Source organism: Mytilus edulis, chromosome 10 (assembly GCF_963676685.1).
Source record: "Mytilus edulis chromosome 10, xbMytEdul2.2, whole genome shotgun sequence".
NCBI classification, from domain to species: Eukaryota; Metazoa; Mollusca; class Bivalvia; order Mytilida; family Mytilidae; genus Mytilus; species Mytilus edulis.
This window is the reverse complement of record NC_092353.1, coordinates 84,116,577-84,137,082: the sequence shown is the minus strand read 5'-3', so window position 1 is coordinate 84,137,082 and position 20,506 is coordinate 84,116,577. Positions and strand designations below refer to the sequence as shown.

General features: G+C 30.8%; 1 protein-coding gene across 1 annotated transcript in view; it reads right to left on the bottom strand.

The window, feature by feature from the left end:
• The window catches only part of LOC139492045 (centrosomal protein of 162 kDa-like), a 70,757-nt gene extending 56,102 nt beyond the window's left edge, over positions 1 to 14,655 (bottom strand). The window contains exons 1-9 of the mRNA XM_071280151.1: positions 14,510 to 14,655; positions 13,921 to 14,008; positions 10,978 to 11,101; positions 9,514 to 9,671; positions 6,599 to 6,613; positions 2,847 to 2,910; positions 2,454 to 2,490; positions 2,000 to 2,049; positions 977 to 1,032 (exon numbers count right to left, since the gene is read on the bottom strand). Of these exons, the coding sequence (XP_071136252.1) occupies positions 977 to 1,032; positions 2,000 to 2,049; positions 2,454 to 2,490; positions 2,847 to 2,910; positions 6,599 to 6,613; positions 9,514 to 9,671; positions 10,978 to 11,101; positions 13,921 to 13,983 (567 nt within the window). The 5' untranslated portion in view covers positions 13,984 to 14,008; positions 14,510 to 14,655. The remainder of the gene's footprint in view (positions 1 to 976; positions 1,033 to 1,999; positions 2,050 to 2,453; positions 2,491 to 2,846; positions 2,911 to 6,598; positions 6,614 to 9,513; positions 9,672 to 10,977; positions 11,102 to 13,920; positions 14,009 to 14,509) is intronic.
• Positions 14,656 to 20,506: the final 5,851 nt, after the last annotated feature.

Below are 20,506 nucleotides of genomic sequence, written 5' to 3'. Positions count from 1 at the left end.
ATGTGACGAAAATTTTTAACTTGGTTATCATGTGTAAAATCATACAAGTGTTCGGTAAACAGGAAGTAGTCGAGTGATGAATCTGAAAACGCATCACACGGTATAGCTGACTTATATAAATCCTGAAACCAAATTTCAGAAATCCTTGTATTGTAGTTCCTGAGAAAAATGTGACGAAAATTTTCAACTTGGCTATCATGTGTAAAATCATACAAGTGTTCGGTAAACAGGAAGTTGTCGAGTGATGAATCTGAAAACGCATCACACGGTATAGCTGACTAATATAAATCCTGAAACCAAATTTCAGAAATCCTTGTATTGTAGTTCCTGAGAAAAATGTGACGAAAATTTTCAACTTGGCTATCATGTGTAAAATCAGACAAGTGTTCGGTAAACAGGAAGTTGTCAAGTGATGAATCTGAAAACGCATCACACGGTGTGGCTGACATATATAAATGTTGATACCAAATTACAGAAAGGGTGGATGTGTAGTTCCTGAGAAAAATGTGACGAAAGTTTCATGGGACGGACTGACTGACTGACGGACGGACTGACGGACGGACTGATGGACGGACGGACGGACGGACTGACAGACAGAGGTAAAACAGTATACCCCCCCTTTTTTAAAGCGGAGGTATAAATACATTTATATGCTACAGTAACTGTTAACATACAGTGCAACCTAGGAATTGAAATCAAGAAATCATTGATGCTACTTAAGCCAGTCATGCTTGTAATAACCATAGGCCTTTGTTTCATTAACTTCAATAAGCTTGTTGAAAGGTAATAAGAAAGAGCCACAAGTAACTTACTCAAAGGCTTTAAAATATCATTACTTTAAGACTCAGTATTATCCAGTTTGGAGTATGCAAATTACTATGACATTAGTTTTGGGGTTTAAATTCCTTGAATTGAATATATTCTAAATTTGGTTGGAATTACTCAGATTAACATATACTGTTAAATTCTAATTTACCTTGAAAAATCTCTCTTTTTCTGCGATTTCATCAAGTGTATCAAAACCTGGCTTTCCTGTAAACAAATGACTTAAAATTGCAAATAAACACGACATAAATATAAAGCATTTTTTATGACATACATATTCATATCAAAAACAAGACACACAATAACTATAATAATATTCATCCAGCTAACAACTTTTTAAATAGTGATCAAAGATCCAAATTAAGGTAGATAGGCTGTCTTCCTCCATCTTGAATAATTAAACACCAGAAAACCATTGGTCTAGATCTTTAAAAATAAAATGTGCAAATGTTTAGGGTAGTAGGTAATTCATGTGTAAGAATTTTAATTCAATATAGAAAATGACATGTTTTATCATATTTATGGTTGTATTTTACACTAAACAGAATACCTTTGTTAGATTATTTTTTTCAAACTTTGCCACATAAGGGGAGGCAACTCAAATGTAAGGGCAGATAATTCAGATAAAGTTACTTTTACAATAGAATTTGTTAGGAATTTACCTATCTTAATATGTACCAAGAAAATGGGTCATGTGACTCCATTTTTTCTTTTTCTTATCTGAAACCATAATAATAGAGCTATCTTCTCATATTTTATCTCAAAACTAGTACTCTGGAAATAAGCCCTGTGACCCATTCTTCTTATTTAAAAAAATAGCATGATTTAAACTACATTTTGACAAATTATTAAAACATTCTATAGATTATAATTTAGACACCCTATCTACCTTAAACCAGATAAAAAGCATCTTTGATTTATTTTCATTGTTAAATGATGAGCCAATTATATACAGTAATTTCAAATACATAGGAAATATCCAAATTTGATTTTTATTTCAAAATGACAGTGTTGAAAACAAAATTGACACATGAAGCATTCATTTGGTCACAATTAATTAATGAAACTTTTTCAACTTCACTATCAAGTGATTAAAATTTCTAAATAGGTGCACAAAACTTTATGAGGTCCCCCACCCCAAAAAAAAGAGGGATGAACTATGTCAATATCTTACCTGTACCATTTCTGGACCCATAGCTGCTGTCATTCTTAAGGTGAATTTTCCTGAAATTTTAAATTGAATACAGATAAAATTGTTCTTTTTCTGAAACATTAACACATAGACCTGACTGTGTTACACATACATCACTTTCACTTACTAAGATGTAAGATTAAAGACTTTTTCACTTATTCATCCATTGAATGTAAATATTTTCAATCTTTTATACTGTTATCATTCTAAATTTTTCATCATGAGCATACCACATGGTTTTTACTCCAGAAAAACTGAAAAAAAAGTATGAGTTTCTACCCTGATTAAATTTTAATGGTTTGTGTTTAAATTAATTAACTTAAATAAAAATTAAAAATATAGAATTGAAGCAGCATTTTGTAGAAAATGAATGAAAGACCAATTATTTCATGTCTAAATCTGTACAAGAACTGTAAAACTCATACATAACACTAACCTGTCCTTTTGACTCTCTTCTTCAGATTTCTCAGAAACTGAAAAAAAAATATGAATAAATATATATAAATATATTTTGAGACAACTGTTATCCAAAGCCATTTAAAAATTCCTGTCATTAAACAGCATAATTCTTAAACCAGAATATTTGTCATTATTCAAGATCAATTGGCATACATTTGTATCTGTTCATATTATTAAGTATAACCTTAAATGTATAATTTTCAGTTTTTTTTTAAGGCAGCAAATATTTCTGAAAAGTATCATTTCAGAAAACTGACGCGTCTGGAAGATCACTATCCCTATGTCTAGCTTTATGCGACAGAAGTCACAGGCTCGACAAAAACCAAAAGCATATCGAAATCAAACCAAATTTTTTATCTAAATTACATACTATCTTCTAAGCTGTCTTTACTCATTGATGCATCTGCTTTACCTCTGGGACCTCTAGTTTTTGTCTAAAAATAGAAAAGAAATACACTCCATTATATACAGATCCAAATTAAAGATGTTTGCTACTCTGTTTCAAAATAACAAGCTTTTTAAAAGAATGTTATAAATTGATATTACATAAAGAAAGAAAATCAAAAAGTAGAAAACAATGAAGGGTTTGTGTGCTGGTTTTTGAGATTTGAAAATTTGGTGGGAAATAATTTTCTCTAGACTTTTCTTACAATTAACATTGTCACCCTTTTTCTTTCAAAATTTTTGAAAAAAAAACAAGGAGTTTATAAAGATTTTCAAAAGTGTTTTTTTAAAACTTTATGTTATAAAATAATGAAACAGAAATGAGGAATTAGCAAAGAATATTTTTAATGGCACTACATGGATAAAATCAGAGGATTCGAATATCTGACAAAATTCTAAAACAAGAGGAGAAAACATCTTTAATAAACAATAATTGGTTTTTTTTTCTATGGGGAGATCAATGAATATTTTGTATGTCTCCTTACAAACAACCCTCAGATACAGAATATGGTATATATAAGCAAGAAAAATTATCAACTTAGATTGAAATTCATTTACTAGTCTCTGAACAGATTCAACAACAAAGTTATGGTTCCTTAATTGTTGATAATGTTCCATGTTGACAAATATGGATTAAATACCGTGTTCTCGCCACAGCCTTTTAGCATCATGGTAATGTGACGATATGATCTTAAATGTGATGTTATCTGTAGTGGTTTTCTTATAGGTTGTGTTATGGAAATGATGCTATAATTTTATGAAACAAGATGGTATTTTAATTTCCACTGTTCACCAGGATGCTATATGAAATATCTAGGAAGAATACTATAAAAAGTTTATAAATATTAACCAGATGCTCCGCAGGGCACAGCTTTATACGGCCGAAAACCCTGAACAGTTGGGGCAAGTATGGACACAACATTCAAGCTTGATACAGCTCTGAATTTGGATTGTGATTAAATAGTTGATACCGAAAACTGAGAATGAATGTGGTCTAATGAACCAAAAAAAAAATTTGCTTTTCAGAAATACACTATGCTGTTGAATATAAAACCCGTCAAAAAAAATATTTGAAGAAAAATTCTTTATAATTTATGAAATCTGAAATGAGAAAAATTTTACCAATCACCCCTCCCCATTTTTTTTCACCTCCCCCAATTCCTTATTCCAAAAATAATCTCAATTCAAATTTCTAACTAAGTTGGCAACAATAACTACTCACTTAAATACATCATAAAGTATTAAAATATAAAATAACTTACAGTCATAGTTAAAATTAATATTAATTAACAGTAAACTTCTAAAAATAAATTTTACAGCTACGCATCTCAAGACAATTATCACGTCTTCCTTTAACATAATTTTCAAGCAGTGTAAGGGAGATAATCAAGTAATCAAACATATTTATAACAGTATTCTTTAAATTGGAATTGGAATTGGATTCCCTCACTTACACGCACGTACTGCTTTTAAATTGTCTAAATTGTCCTTTAACCAGAAAAACCCTTGTTTCCCCACTTTTTGCCCCTAATTGCTTAATGATTTGATCCATTACCCCTTATAACCATCCCTTTGTAGTATGGAAACTACTTGTATAATTTCAGAGAGATTTATACACTTAAACACAAGTTATTGACTGCTTATTTGGGCCCCTTTTTTTGGCCCCTCACTTATTGAAACCCCCATTGAGTAAGAACCCCAAAATCGATTCCAGCCTTCCCTCTGTAGTAAAAAACCTTGTAGTATAATTTCAGAGAGATCCATACACTTAAACACAAGTTATTGTTTGTAAACTAGAAAAATGCTTCTTTTTGGCCATTTTTTGGCCCCTTATTCCTAAATGTTTATGGATCTAACACATATATCATACTACAAACCGTACTTCTGTCTGAAACAAAAACACAACAAACTGATAGAAATTCAAACGCCTTATAATAAAAATTATAAATAACAATACTGTAAATTCAAATCATGCGAAAAGGTAAAGAAAAAACAGGAAGCATGGAATTCTCATACTAAATAATAACTGAAATATTAAAAAAAAACAAATACAAATAAAATTTAACACAGAAAAATGTCTTGTCTGGTTTTTTTTCATCTTTGCTAAAATCAATCCGTCTGATGTTCATCCATATGACATGTGATATTTGGATAACTACGGTTTGTGTTTTTTATGGAAATTATAAAAATAAATAATCGATGTCTTGAACAGATGTGATTGATAACAACATGCAGGTTAGGTCATGCTGTGGAGATCCAATCATGAAAAATGAGGTGTGAATGTTACAGAAATGTATCATGAATAAATACTGTAATTAACTAGTTTTCATGAGTACAGAGATATAAAATATCTTCCACAAGTATAAAAAAAAAAAACTCAAAAAATATTAAAAATTTATAAAACAATACACTAACTACCGGTAGTAAAGTTTTCAAAATATTTCAAATTTAGCAAATGAAAAATTTTCAGGGTCAAGTTATCTGTAAAAACAATAAAAAGGTGGGGTTAAAATGTAGGCCTGTCACAATGTATTGCTGAAAATGTGGCAGGCTATTAAAACTGTGGAGCTTAAATGTATTATCATCAGTAATCTTGACATGCTGAGAGATTTCTATATATATATATATATATATATGTAAACATCTTACAAAAACAAAAGTCTAAGTATCAAATATAACATGTGTTGAGCCTCTCATTTTTAAATCATAAACGTTATATCTCAAGTACATGAAGCCTCACAGCATTAGAGATAATTAAATAAGCAATTATATGTATCGATATAGAAATATACATGTATATATATAAAGATAGAATAGTGCAATATAAAGCATAAATAGTGAGTAACAGATTTCAAAAATAGATTTAAATTGTAATAATGATACACACACTGAAAATTGAAATTCAGGTAAAATCAATCCAGGTATGAATTTTCACAATGAGGCCAAATAAAAATATATGTGTGGTTCCAGTTACATACTTTTAAAAAATAGGGTCGGTAGGTCGGCAATTTTTTTTTTTTTTTTTTAATTTTTATTTTTGAATGTCAAAATCCGGAAAAAAATCGTGTGTTTACCGAAATTGTTTCCGGTATTATACACGCCCCAACCAGAAGTCCACCATTTTCACATCTGTTTGGTTGTAAAATAAACAGTCATGATACGTTTTTAGTTAATTTTGTTGCATTCTGTTATGAATTGTTGCATTTTAGCCATAACAGATACTTGTGATGGAAATTTAGATGACAGAAATCTATGAATTTAATTATTTTAATTCACAATCCTCAAAATTTGATTCTTTGAAAATTTATTTTACGAAGAGAAAAAAAAGTTCTAGGGTCGGGGGGTTTTAACTAGGGTCGGTCGGGTTACTGGAACCACACATATATTTTTATTTGGCCTGAGTGATTGACCTGCAATATCACCCTGTTTAAGTTATACATAAATGTATATATGACACAAGCCATCACAAGCAATCATCTTGATTTTCTAAATAACAGCAGATTTTTGGCTGAACTTTGCAAGGATCAGCCAATCAGAGATATAAAAACTTCTAGAATTGAGATATATTGACACTATTTTACAATCAAGATCGATGAATGAACTTCTCATGGTTAATTTGAACTAAGTGTTGAAAAGATAAGAATAAGATATGATATGATATGTCAGTGTACTACTTGCCTTGAAATATTGTTTCTGGAAGAAAGGGCATAAAACTTAATATCAAATGCTTCAAATAAAAACAATTGTACTAAACCATGTAAACACTTACCACAAAATTAAACAAGGATTTTATTTTACCATCAAATTACAATTTCAAAAATGGATTTGAAATTGATAATACAATAATTAGAGATAACTATCTGGGGTTACAGTTTACATTATATGGGGCCAAAAATAAAATATTGTTTGTTTCCCCTCACACGACCGACCCGTTAAAATTACCGCGACCCGAAAATTTTTATTGGCCATTCTTGTTCACTTTTTTTTGTTGCTATGTTGGTTATTGGTGATATCTTTCCGATGCTGTAGTCAACGAGCGTTGGGTTTTGGTGATACCTTTCCGATGCTGTAGTCATCGAGCGTTTTAAATCAAGGTATTTTTGCATTGAAGCGTCTTCATGATTCGGAATCAAGGAAAACAAACAAAATGTTTTGCCGCACGATTTCTTTGTGTGCAAGGGTGATCTTTTTTGAAAATAAAAAAAAAACTGAAGCAACTTTTAACCCGCTGATTGCATCTTGATTTGCTTTGTGTCTAACCTCTGTTCCTGTTTAAAGGATAAAATCTAAAAGACTTTTGAGTAAAAAGCTTTAAAATCTATCTACTTTGTCTTTGAACAGGTTAGGCACAAGTCAAGAAATGTGGGATACATGTATTCCCTGCTTTCAGGGAACGTCCCTGTTTTCTGGTGTAAAACAAACCCATTTTAAATGGGGTTTCCTTTTTAATTTATGGCATGAAAATTACAAAAGAGCACGTTATTACTGCATCAGTAGAATTCGTAAATACTTATTAAAAGTATATTAGGAAATACAAAACATGAATATAAAGTGAAGCCTTGTTTCTTCTAGAACTCGAAAAAACATACAAATCTTTGTTTAGGAATCAATTGACCAAGCTGCATGATCCATGTGTAACTGAACATAACTGAATTATGTTCACTTCTATTGAAAAATTGTATTCATTGAAAAATTTTAATTCCCAAGTGATTAACATACATGTATCTTTTTGTCATCTCATAATTGATGATGAAGGTATGAATTGGTGAACAAAGGAATTGTTTTGTTGTGAGTTATGCATTAGACTTGAAATAAGCTTTTTTTCTTAACTAAAAAAACACTTGCTATCATTAAGCATTGTTATCACAAGTAGAATGTGCGCTTTTGTAGATTTCATTACATTAAATGAATAGGGAAAAAAGGAGGTCCCTGTATACTGTTTTTTTGAAAACTGGGGTGTACACTGAATTAGAATACAGAGAATGACTTGAGCCTTACCTGTTCAATTTTGTACAAGTTCAATATAGAAAACCATATCAAGGAATAAAATAAAATAATTTGCCTACCTACCTACCCATACCCTAACAACCTCAGTCGGGAGAGGAGAAACAAAGAAATTTTTAATGTTGGCCTGGTCTACAATGTTCTAGGGAAAAAATATTTTCAATTCTTTTTTAAAATGTAGGACTCTTAGGTGTGATGGGGATGCTGAAGTGCAAAGATGTGTATATGTCCTAACTTAATTTGTAAATGAGATATTGTCCTATTTAATTTTGCTGCATGTCATGCATGTAGACATATTTCTATTTTAACAGTTAAGCTTTGGATTGTTCCATTCATGAGTTCCTTGTTTACCGTTGTATTATAATATCGAGAGTCTATCTGCAGATTAGTATGTATTCAGATCTAGAGAACATCGATGTTCATTGCTCCATCGTACATGCACATGTAAAAAAGCAAAAATACAGTCAATTTCCAAAATTAAAGGATCAGCTAAAGTTGCAGTTCAAACAACTACCTGATTTTTTCAGTCATTGAAATTACATGAATTAGGATTAGTGTTATTGGCAAATAACATTTGCTTGTAGTGTTAAATAAGTGTATGACCTTCAGCTCATTTCTTTGTTATATTAAGAACTGGAAATGCAATTCCTGTTTATAACATATATTATGACTGTAATATTGATTTAAATTGGTTATAAACTCGATGATTTACTTAAAAACCTGAAAAGCTGCTTCTTGCAAAATTTTTTACTTTGACCTACATCAACATGTGAACATGAAAAACATTAAAAATTTAGTTTATTTAATCCATTGCACTTCACCTTAACCCCAAATGTACTTCAGTTCTAATCAACAAAATAGCATCACAATACCAACATCGCACTCCAGTTTGATTAAAAATGCAGTTCAGCATCAAACCATTGACTTATGGTGAGTGACCATTGTGGTTAAGTGTCATTCTAAATAATATATATAGTTTATCCGTATCCTTGTAAACCTGAACAAGCAGTCAAGGTGTTATCTTACACTTTCATTAAAATTAATTTAGCTTGTTTAATTTTAATAAAATTTTGACAAAGTATTTACTTTGACCTTTTAACCATGTTAACAAAAATATGAAAAATTTCAAAAATCTTGAACCAACCATTTTATCAGAAAAATTACACTGGTTATATAGCAGTTCGAAAAACACCAATTTTGATCATTGAGAAGCTTAATATTCCCTTTACAACACAACGTAATTAAAATGTTTAGCTGATTTTACAGAGTTATCTCCCTGTAGTATTAGGTACCACCTAACAATAGCATTAAATGTACCAATGATGTGGATTCCAATTATTTTTTATCAATAATACTCAAGAAATTTCAAGACTTGCAAACCTAGGTTATAAATTAAATACAAGACAAAAATTGTTAAAAGCAGCCAATGAAAAATGATTTCTAACGATAAATAACCCAATCATGCTTTGATTTCTATTAAAAAAAATGAACTAGCAGCTAATACCATGACAAAATAATTCTCTACCTACATTACCTAATACAATATTTACTACATAAAGTCTTCAGTCATTAAATTTTAATAAATTTACCTCTTTTTTTGTTTTCGATTTTTGTTTATCATTTGCTTCTATAGGCGATGGCTTATCTCCCCCTAATGAACTCTTCAGTGGTGTTGGTCTATCATCACGGATAGGTGTACTGTGTTCTGGTTCAGGCTGTTTCTTCTTTAAAAAACTTTTACCAGTACCTGTAAATAATAAATATACTTATCTAATTATGTGTCTAAAAATACCATACCATTGAAAATACAATTTTCAATTAGGGGAGGGTTGAGTGCTCACTATCATTTTTCAACCACCATAGTCTTTAAGTGTCTGTTTTCATGTCAATCAGTATGGCCACCATGTTTTGTAAGTTGGCATAGGTTGATTGATGTATGCAATGTATTTGTTTTCCATAAGGATAGCTGTCATATAATGTATATAAATGGCAAATATACCACATTACCTTATTTTTTTCACATGTATACAATAAAGAGATAACTGTATTGTATTTTAAGCTCCCACGGCATCCATTGGGGATTTGATGGTCGCAAATTAAGTTTACTGGTGACGCGTTAGTGGAGACAGAAAACGGGTATTTGCGACCATCAAATTCCAAATTGATGCCGTCGGAGCTTAAAATACAATATTGTTATCTCCTTTTCAATGAAACTGACAGAAAACAACGTTAAAACATGTATTTAAAATTTGTCATATGCCGTCTGCGCTTGCGCATATGTCCCATAGCATTAATTGTCAATTGATGCCATGTAAGAAAGTGACGTTATCCAATCAAAATGAACGTTACAAACGTTGTTGCATTAGAATTCATATATATCCTATATACATGTACATGTACATGCATGTATAAATTTCAAATAAAGTGACATCCTGAACATGCATGAAATTTTTGCCAATAAATATATTACAATGTATAAAAGCAAACAAATTGATTAACTTGATTCACTGAAGTGTCATGACTTGTTAAGCATACATCATGTACATTGTACCTTGTATTTCAGCAATTTTTAAATTACAAATTATCCAACAGTTATCTCAAAAGCCCAAAAAATTGATGTCTCAAAGCCAAACTATTGATTATATACATGTATGCTAAGAAAGGGGAGATAAATTTCATCTGGCAAACCTGGAAAAGGATATTAAAAGAGAGGAAATTTTAATCATTTCAGATAAAACAACAATGTGTCCCCAGTACACGGATACCCCACTCGCACTATCATTTTTATGTTTCAATGGACCATGAAATTGGGGTAAAAACTCTAATTTGGCATTCAAATTAGAAAAAGAACATATAATAGCCTAGGAAACATGCATAATAACATAGGGAATATGAGTACTAAGTTTGAAGTTGATTGGACTTCAACTTCATCAACAAATGATCATAAACTACCTTGATCAAAAACTTTAACCTGAAGCAGAACAAACGAACGGACTGACAGACCAGAAAACATTATGTCCCTCTACTATCGTAGGTGGGGCATAAAAACAAACCTGTTCCGATAGTGTCATCATCGTCATCCTGCATCCACCAAGGGACATCATCCTTCTTCTTCTTTTTAGGTTCAAGATACTTGTTTATTCTTGATGAACTGATTGATTCTTCTGATGAAACAGACTGCAATACATGTATTTAAATAGAATGAAAAGTTTGAACACAGATAATGACTTGAAAATCACTTGTTTTTGTATTGTACCTCTATTTTCTTCTTTAAGTATTATTATTTTAATTGCCCCCACTAATTTAAACCCCCCTCCCCCAAAACAGTGAAATTTTGATCGCAAAAATTTTAAAACATATGTAAGATGAAACCTTGCCATCTATTTTTTTCCAAAAACTACCTTGACCAAAAACTTTAACCTGAAGCGGGACAAACAGACGAATGAAAGAACGAATGCACAGACCAGAGAACATTATGCCCATAAATGGATAAAAAAATACCATACATGTCAACCTCTGACAATGGGAAATCATGTCATGACATGACATGACATGTCAAAAAGCGTGTAAAAACGCGTGACGTAGTGCGGACTTGTTAATATGAATGTGGTAATGTTCATAATTTCATACAAATTTGTGAATATAAAAAAAACAATATATATTCTACTGTGAACTTTTATTGTATTAAACAGTGGTCTGTTATGTTGCTTTGAAAGCACCACTACTAGGCACATATTCAAAACAACTGCCAGTTTCAAGTTTAGTTACATTTATTTGAGGACAGCACACATAACAAATGTAACATAGTCAAGTTCTGATCAGAATTCAGTGTCAATTTCTTTCTAATTGAAAAGGCTCTCCCACAGTAGGAATTGATATTTGACTGAATTAGCTTCATTAAGATTTGAAAGAATGTCATAATGTTTTTTTTTTTTTTTGGCAATGTAAAATGTCATCTACATGTAGTATTATCTCTGCCATTGCTCCCATTGCTATTGCCTGGTTAAAACTGGGTAGTTCATCAGAAGAAAGCTGGTACTATGAGAGCTGATCCAACAGTTCTGTGATATTTTAATCCCCATGGCCTGTAGAAATCTGTTGCCGTGTTGGCTAGATTTGAAACTGAAATTGAAAATGAAAATGTTTTATAAATTTGATTTCCATTAGATAAACATGTTAAATGCTTATGCAAATAGCTACATTGTATTTCTCCTCTCACATGTATTGTTTTTATCATTGCAACATAGAATGCACAAATTATGCGTTACTTGTCACTCGATCATTTCAAGTAAACTCAACTCCAAAATATAATTTATAAATCTTGAATCTTGCCGTAAACAGGTAAAGATCGTTTTGGCTTAACAATCGCCACTTTAGACGACGGTACAAGCCCTGAAAGTGACCTCTTTCTGTGCACATTTCCCCTATAAAGTGAATTTGAAAGAAAGTCACAAAATCGTTAAAACTAATCACAAATTACTTACCTTTTACTGTTGTCCACATAGAAAAATAAACAATATGCAGCCAAACAATTTATTCGAATTTTCGGTATTTATCGCCGAATAAGGAAAAAACCCGAGAATAGCGATATCACTAACGACCAAAAAATGAAAAGAACGAAAAAGCGTGTAATTGCGTGTAAAGTGGTGAAAAGCGTGTACACGCCATGTGACAAAATCCTCGCGTGTAAACCGTTGAAAAAGCGTGTATTACACGCGAATATCATGTCACTTGACATGTATGAAAAATACTAGTTCTTATTTTACGCCAAATGTATCAAGTGTGTTTATCTTAAAACTGCATTGTTCATCATAATCATGTAAGGATCTCCATGGCCTGTTTAACGATGGCGGGGGGGGGGGGGGGGGGGGGGGGGGGGGGCGCCATCGTGTTCAAAACTTCATCGTTTTTTGCAGCCCGACGCCATTTTTTTATCAATTATAATCAAATGCATGTAATTGCATAACCCTTAGGCTTTTTATGTCATAATCCAGTTCTAACGCCTGAGGGATATCCGGATTAAGATCGCTAATTACTTAATTGTACCTGAGCTTGTACAGGTAGATCAACAAACCACACAGGAGGATACTATCTGAGGATAGACGATCCATTTGTCGAATTAATCAACTAAGTTTCAGCAAATGATTATGATAATTTAGATTAAATAAAAAAATTAATAAACCAGTTACAAAGAAAACAGTTTAAGAAGTCGAACACGTGCTTTATTTTGACTTACGCAATCAGCATCCCCCTTTTTTAAGAAGTACAAAATAAGATGCAAAACAGTAAATATTATTTCATTGCAAATAACTTGAATACTGCTGTAACGATAATTAAGAATTACTTTAAAAGTTTAAAAGTAAAAACTTAAATATTTCCTGTAAAGAAATATCGTATCGTAATTCCGAAATTCATTTCGTATATTACAATCAAATTGATACATCCGCGTTTCTGGTTTTTATTCAGACTAGAAAGATGCATGTTTCACAGCATCAATTTGACAGATAAAGTCATTAAAAACGTTTTCATTTGTCAATGTTTGTTTTACAAATCTCTTTAAGCTTTTACATAACCCGTACGAATCGTTTTGTTGTTGCTGCAAATCAGCCATACCGGTAATGGGTTCTGAATTTGACAACTGTCCATGTAAAATAAGCTCCACATCATATGATTTTTAACCCCCATAACAATTACCAAAAATATAAGAAATCTACATGGGGACCTTCATGACAGCTTTTGGTCATTCTCGACTAAAGAGGGATCATGAAGACTTGGCATTTGAATGGTTAAAAATGGCAATAAATGAAAATATTGATACTTCTAATTCTATAATGAAAATTCAAATAAATATAATTTAAATAAGCAATGATTTAGCATGTTCACCATTCCTTGTATAGAGGGATAAAATACTTCATTCTATCAATATTTCTCTCATATTGTCTCCATTTATTCATAGAAGTCAAGAGTCATTTAAATTCAGTGATAATGTTACTTACATCTCTCAGGAAAGCATCAAACTGTGCATCAAACTCTTTTTTTGACATCTTTTTTCTTGCCATCTTGGCTGCTAATTTTTGTTAAATTCTGTACAACAATGTAAAACAAAGTGTTATAATCAATGTCTCATTAGTAAGGCTTTATAGTAAAATCTTCTACAATATTTCACTACACATGCTTGGGTAAAAGTTGTTGTTTCATACTAAAGTATATTTATTGAACAAAAGACAGGTCATACTGGTGAATTAGATAGTCTTTTAAAAGTATTTCATGCCAAGAGATTACATATTAAATCTTTTCATAATCTAGGCCATATTAACTGAATAGATGATTCATTTAATTTTTAAATTGGCACATATCCATCCATAAGTGCATAATTTTTTTAATTACATACCAGTATATGCTATGAAGGACGATCTTCTAAATTTCTTAAGGCATTTCTTATAATTTGTTTGATACACATTTTTTTAGTAAGGAGAAGATGAAAAATTTGGAATTAAAAATGTTCATGATGTTTGTTTACAAACATGTTGTCACCTGTCAACAGGTAAAAGGAATCACAAATACTAAAATACATACGGATCTTACCTATCGTGACACTTCTAGATAAGAAAACACAAGTTAAAGGTTTATCAAAAATTCATCCATAAAGATAGGTTCCTTTTTTAAGCCAATAACATCAAAATTAGCTAATAAAACTCAAACCAAAAGAATTTCCGCCATGACACCTTTTTTGGGTTACACTAATGACTGGACCGAATGACAGGACCGAATGACAGGACCAAATGAAAAATGCTAATAACTTTTTCATTTCGCAAAGGATTGATCTGAAATTTGAAATATAATAAGATTTCATCATTTGATAAATAGATTTAAGAAAAAAAATAAAAAGTTTTGTAAGAAACTTTAGAAAACGTGACATGACCAACTCTGATAATGACAGGACCAACATCGAGAATGACAGGACCAAATCAAATTGCTAATAACTTTTTTGTTTTTCAAAGGAATTATTTCAGATTTGAAATATAAAATGGTATGTCATATTTTGAAACCAAAATGTTATAAAAATTATAGATTTATTTTCAAAAACTTTCGAAAACGTGACATGACCATCGCTGATTGACAGGACTAACAACGACAATGACCGGACCAGATGAAATTGCTAATTTCTCTTTTATTTCTCAAAATATTTTTCTAAAATTTGAAATATAATAAGATTTCATCATTTATCAAATAAATTTAAAAATAAATACACAAAAAATATGTAAGAAACTTTAGAAAACGTGACATGACCAACTCTGATAATGACAGGACCAACTTCGACAATAACAGGACCAAATAAAAATGCTAATAACTTTTTTATTTTACAAAAGAATTATCTCAGATTTGAAACATAAAATGATATGTCACATTTTGAAACATTTATGTTATAAAAAATAAAGATTTATTTTCAAAAACTTTCAAAATCGTGACATGATCCCATCGCTGACTGACATGACCAAGCTCGACAATGACCTGAACAAATGAAATTGCTAATTATTCTTTTATTTCGCTTAATATTTCTCTGAAAATTAAAATATGTGAAGATTATACCATTTTATACATAAATATAAGAAAAAGGTATAAAAAGCTTGCTGAAATGTGATCTGGTTAAAGTTGTCAATAACAGGACAATCCTCGACAATTAATGACAGGACCAAATAAAAATGCTAATTATGCATAACATTTGTCAGAATATTCCTCTCAAATTTGAAATAATGACAATTAAGACCATTTTGCACATCATTTAAGAAAACTATAGAAAAAAAAAACGTATTGAAAGCTAGCGGTTGTGAAACCTGACCAACATCGGCTATGATCTGGCCAATGATTTTACTGAAATTGTTCAATTCTGATCCATAATTAGTAAGATATATCTTATAAATTCAGGAAAATATATTCTATGGTGGTTAAAATCCTTGACCTAGCTACTAAACATGCTAAACGTATGTTGGCAGAGAGTCACAGGACATGCAGAGTCACAGGACAAAAAGACACGAATGATCACTATATTGAAGAAAGAGATCTTGAAATATTTATATGTAATTACATATAATCATTTTATAGTTTAAGAGATTGTTCATTAAACTATAGATAAATTCAGATTTATTGAATTGTCATCATAATATTTCTTGACATCATGAAGCCCAATTTAAGCCACTTTGAAAAGGTATCAAACCTTTAAAAGTAGTCCGTGAAAATGTTTGATTCAGTATATTTTATGAAAATATTTGAAACTACCAAGAAATCATGCATGCAAGGGTCGGGCATACTTCAAGAAATGTTTATTTGTTTATTTATTATGAGGGGGGGAACTATCAAGATATACCCTGCATATACTCAAGCATACATGGAAATAATTATTTAATGTTCTGAAAATATTTAATAAAACAAGACATGAACTATTATGTGATTTTAATTACTGTCATCACAATCTTTATTGGGTTTCAATTGAGAGTCAATTCTTTAATCATCGAGGGCCATACATATCGGAAGGTTAGTGTCCTAAAACATAAGAACATATCTTACGAATGTACCACAAATCGTGTAAACCCAGAGTCACCACGGATTATATTGTCAAAACACTGATCGAGCATAAACATGTGGCAGATATCCGAAAGACAGAGGTTAAAGAACTACGGGTACTGTCAAGAAAAAGTCTGGAGGTGTATCTTGTGGGCCTTCTTCCATCTCCCAGTAGTGAGCAGGGGACAACAGTTATATACATGTTATGATTGACAATTCATTACATTTGTACAAATGGCTAATGGAAGAGGTCTTAAATGATAAATGAAAAATAACATGACTTGGATGGAGAGTTCTCTCATTTACACTCATACCACATCTTCTTATATCTATTCACCTGTAATTTACCTGTAAAAAAAATCGGCGCAAATGAAAAAAAAAATCGGCGCAAATGAAAGAAAAAATCGGCGCAAATGAAACGCAGATCGGCGCAAATGCAAAACGCCGGGTTTATCAACTTATTTATGGCTTATGTCACACCTTTTGTTTGTTACCTTATAATTGTTTTCAGACGTGTCAGATTATGTCCGGTAATTAATATACAAAATAATCTGAATGAATGAAAGAATGAATGATCTTTATTCTCAACCCAAATACATAGTTAAAGAGTTAAGATATAGCATGTGTGAAATAGCAATTAATATGATAAAAATTTACACCAAAGATAAATAAAGTTAGCTTTTTCCCTTATTTTCTAAAAACTTATAAATCATTCAATCTTAATGTGTGTTTTTTAATTATTATTATTAATTTCAACCAGGATTTCTATAGTAGGAACTATGGTCATTTCACGTTTTCGCAATAAAAAAAATCTAGATTTTTTTTCTTTAATTGAGGTTTTAAAAGATGAGATCACATTTCATTTTAAATCTGACATAATTCCTTTTCAAAATTAAAAAGTGAATAGCATTTTTATTTGGTCCTGTCCTTGTCAGTGTTGGTCAGGTCACATTACAGCAAGCTTTTAATATTTTTTCCCTATATTATTCCTATTTTTATGTATAAAATAGTTAAATCTGACTATATCTCAAATTTCAGAAAAATATTTTTTAGAAATAAAAAGTAATTAGCAATTTCATCTGGTCCTGTCATTGTCGAGGTTGGTCCTGCCAGTCAGCGATGGTCATGTCACGTTTAAACTTTCTATATTTGTTATAACATTTATTTTTCAAAATATGACATATTATTTTATATTTCAAATCTGAGAGAATTCCTTTAAAAATAAAAAAGTTATTAGCATTTTACTTTGGTCCTGTCATTCGCGATGTTGGTCCTGTCATTATCAAAGTTGGTCATGTCACATTTTCGAAAGTTTCTTACAATTTTTTTAAATTTTTTTCTTAAATCTATATATCAAATGATGAAATCTTATTATATATCAAATTTCAGAAAAATATTTTGAGAAATAAAAGAGAAATTAGCAATTTCATCTGGTCCAGTCATTGTCGAGGTTGGTCCTGTCAAGCAGCGATGGTCATGTCACGTTTTCGAAAGTTTTTGAAAATAAATCTATATTTTTTATAACATTTTGGTTTCAAAATATGACATACCATTTTATATTTCAAATCTGAAATAATTCCTTTGAAAAACAAAAAAGTTATCAGCATTTTTATTTGGTCCTGTCATTCTCGATGTTGGTCCTGTCATTATCAAAGTTGGTCATGTCACATTTTCGAAAGTTTCTTACAAAAATTTTTTTCTTAAATTTATTTATCAAATGATGAAATCTTATTATATTTCAAATTTCAGATCAATCCTTTGAGAAATGAAAAAGTTATTAGCATTTTTCATTTGGTCCTGTCATTCGGTCCTGTCATTCGGTCCAGTCATTAGTGTAACCCACCTTTTTTTTATTTTCAAAATTGAAGAGTGATAAAATAACTAAGCCAAATACCGAAAAGTTGAAATGAATAAGCATGTACAGAAAAACGGAACTATTTCGTTTAAAAAGACATAAAATACGTACCGAGACATCACATTCTGCACCTCGAAAATAATTAAATAACAGCATTTGATAGATATAAAAAAAAGAAGGTGTGGTATGATTGCCAATGATACAACTCTCACCAAGAAACCAAAAAGACACAGCTGAAATTTACAACGAAAGGTCACTGTACGGCCTTCAACAAGGAGCAAAATCCTTACTGCATAGTCAGCTATAAACGGCCCCGGAATTAAAATGTGAAACATTTTAAACGAGAAATCCAACAGCCATATTTATGTATAGATCTATGTTTACACCAACAGTTATTTCAATAGCAATTATTTTTAATAGATATACATAAATTGATGTATAAGAAGATGTGGTATGAGGGACATCTGCCAATGAGAGAAGTACAGCAGGTTTAAACGTTTTAATAGATACCAAAATTCACCCTTATCTGAAACAATACTAGTGTTACATCACAACAGCATGAGAAAGACACACTAACATGAGTATGATGAGAATCATGATCAATCATGGCAAAATTAAGACATATTAACGCAAGTGAACATACTCTGAACGAATAGAATAAAACTTCCCAGATATATTATTTTTTGAACGTGTTAATTAAATCCCTGCATGAATCACTTTATCAAAAGCCTTTTTTAAATCAACAAAACAGGCCCCCCCAAAAAAATCCCCTTTTTTACTTATATAAACATAAGCAAATGTGGTATGAGTGTCAATGAGACAACTCTCCATCCTAGTTACAATTTATGGTCATTTATAAAAGTAAACCAATATGTGACAAAGTGCGGTCTTCAACACGGTGTCTTGGCTCACACCGAACAGCAAGCTATTAACGGCCCCAAAAACTATGAATTACTAGTATAAAACGATTTAAACGAAAAAAACCAACGGTCTAATCTATATATAAAAACAAGAAACGAGAAACATTTATGAACGGCACATCAACAAACGACAACCACTGAACATCAGATAGTATCAACAGGTCAAATATAAAACATCAAAGTCATGACGGTTCGAGAGTAATCGAAGTTACTGACAGCCAGTTGAACATGTTGAAACCCAAAAACAATTAATAATTTTAAAAAATCATGCACCAGAGACAAAAATCAACTAAAACACATCCCAGGGATTTAGTATTTCAACGTCATGGACAGTCAAAAAAGACATTTTATTTATCAATAATAGTTTTTAGAACAAATACATGATCAGATGTTCCTTTTTTTTAGTACATGTAAATACTATTTGACAGGGATTTATTACTGAATTTAGTCTGCTGTTCAAAATCGAGTTCAAAATTTACCAATGCACGAGTTAATAGCAATGCCTCGATAATCATATGTTTTACTTGGATCAGCAGACTTAAAAACAGGGGATAAATATACCGATTACCACTGCATTAGACGGTGTGTTCTCATTTCGCCTTAGCTGTGAATTCCAGGTAAAAAAGGTAAAAAATATACTAAGGCCAGATGGGAATTGAACTAAGGCGAAATGTGAATTTAGATAAAAAATATTAAATAAACAAATTTAACCTCTGTGTTTTTATAGCATTTTAAAAACATTTAATTAGGGAATTGTTTCTCTTGAATTATTATTTTTAATAAAAGTGACAATTTTTATGATCTTAAAAGGAAAAAAATCCACAATAAAATATGAGTCAGTAGGAAAGTTGCTTCTTTTATGCTTAATTTAATATAAGTTTCAATTGTATAAATTTTATGCAATTAGAAAATTCTTAATAATCAGTCAATTATCTTTACATTGTGCAACACAAAGAGTTAAAAAAAAAAAGAAAAAAGTGTATTCCCACAAACTTGTTTACATACATGTATATTACAGAAGCTTTAATAAAAAAATCAAGTTGTGGTATGATTGCCAATGAGACAACTCTCCACAAGAGACCAAAATGACACAGATATCAACAACTATAGGTCAACATACAGCCTTAAACAATGAGCAAAGCCCATACTGCATAGTCAGCTATAAAAGGCCCCGAAATGACAATGTAAAACAATTCAAATGAGAAAACTAACAGCCTTATTTATGTATAAATAATGAACGAAAAA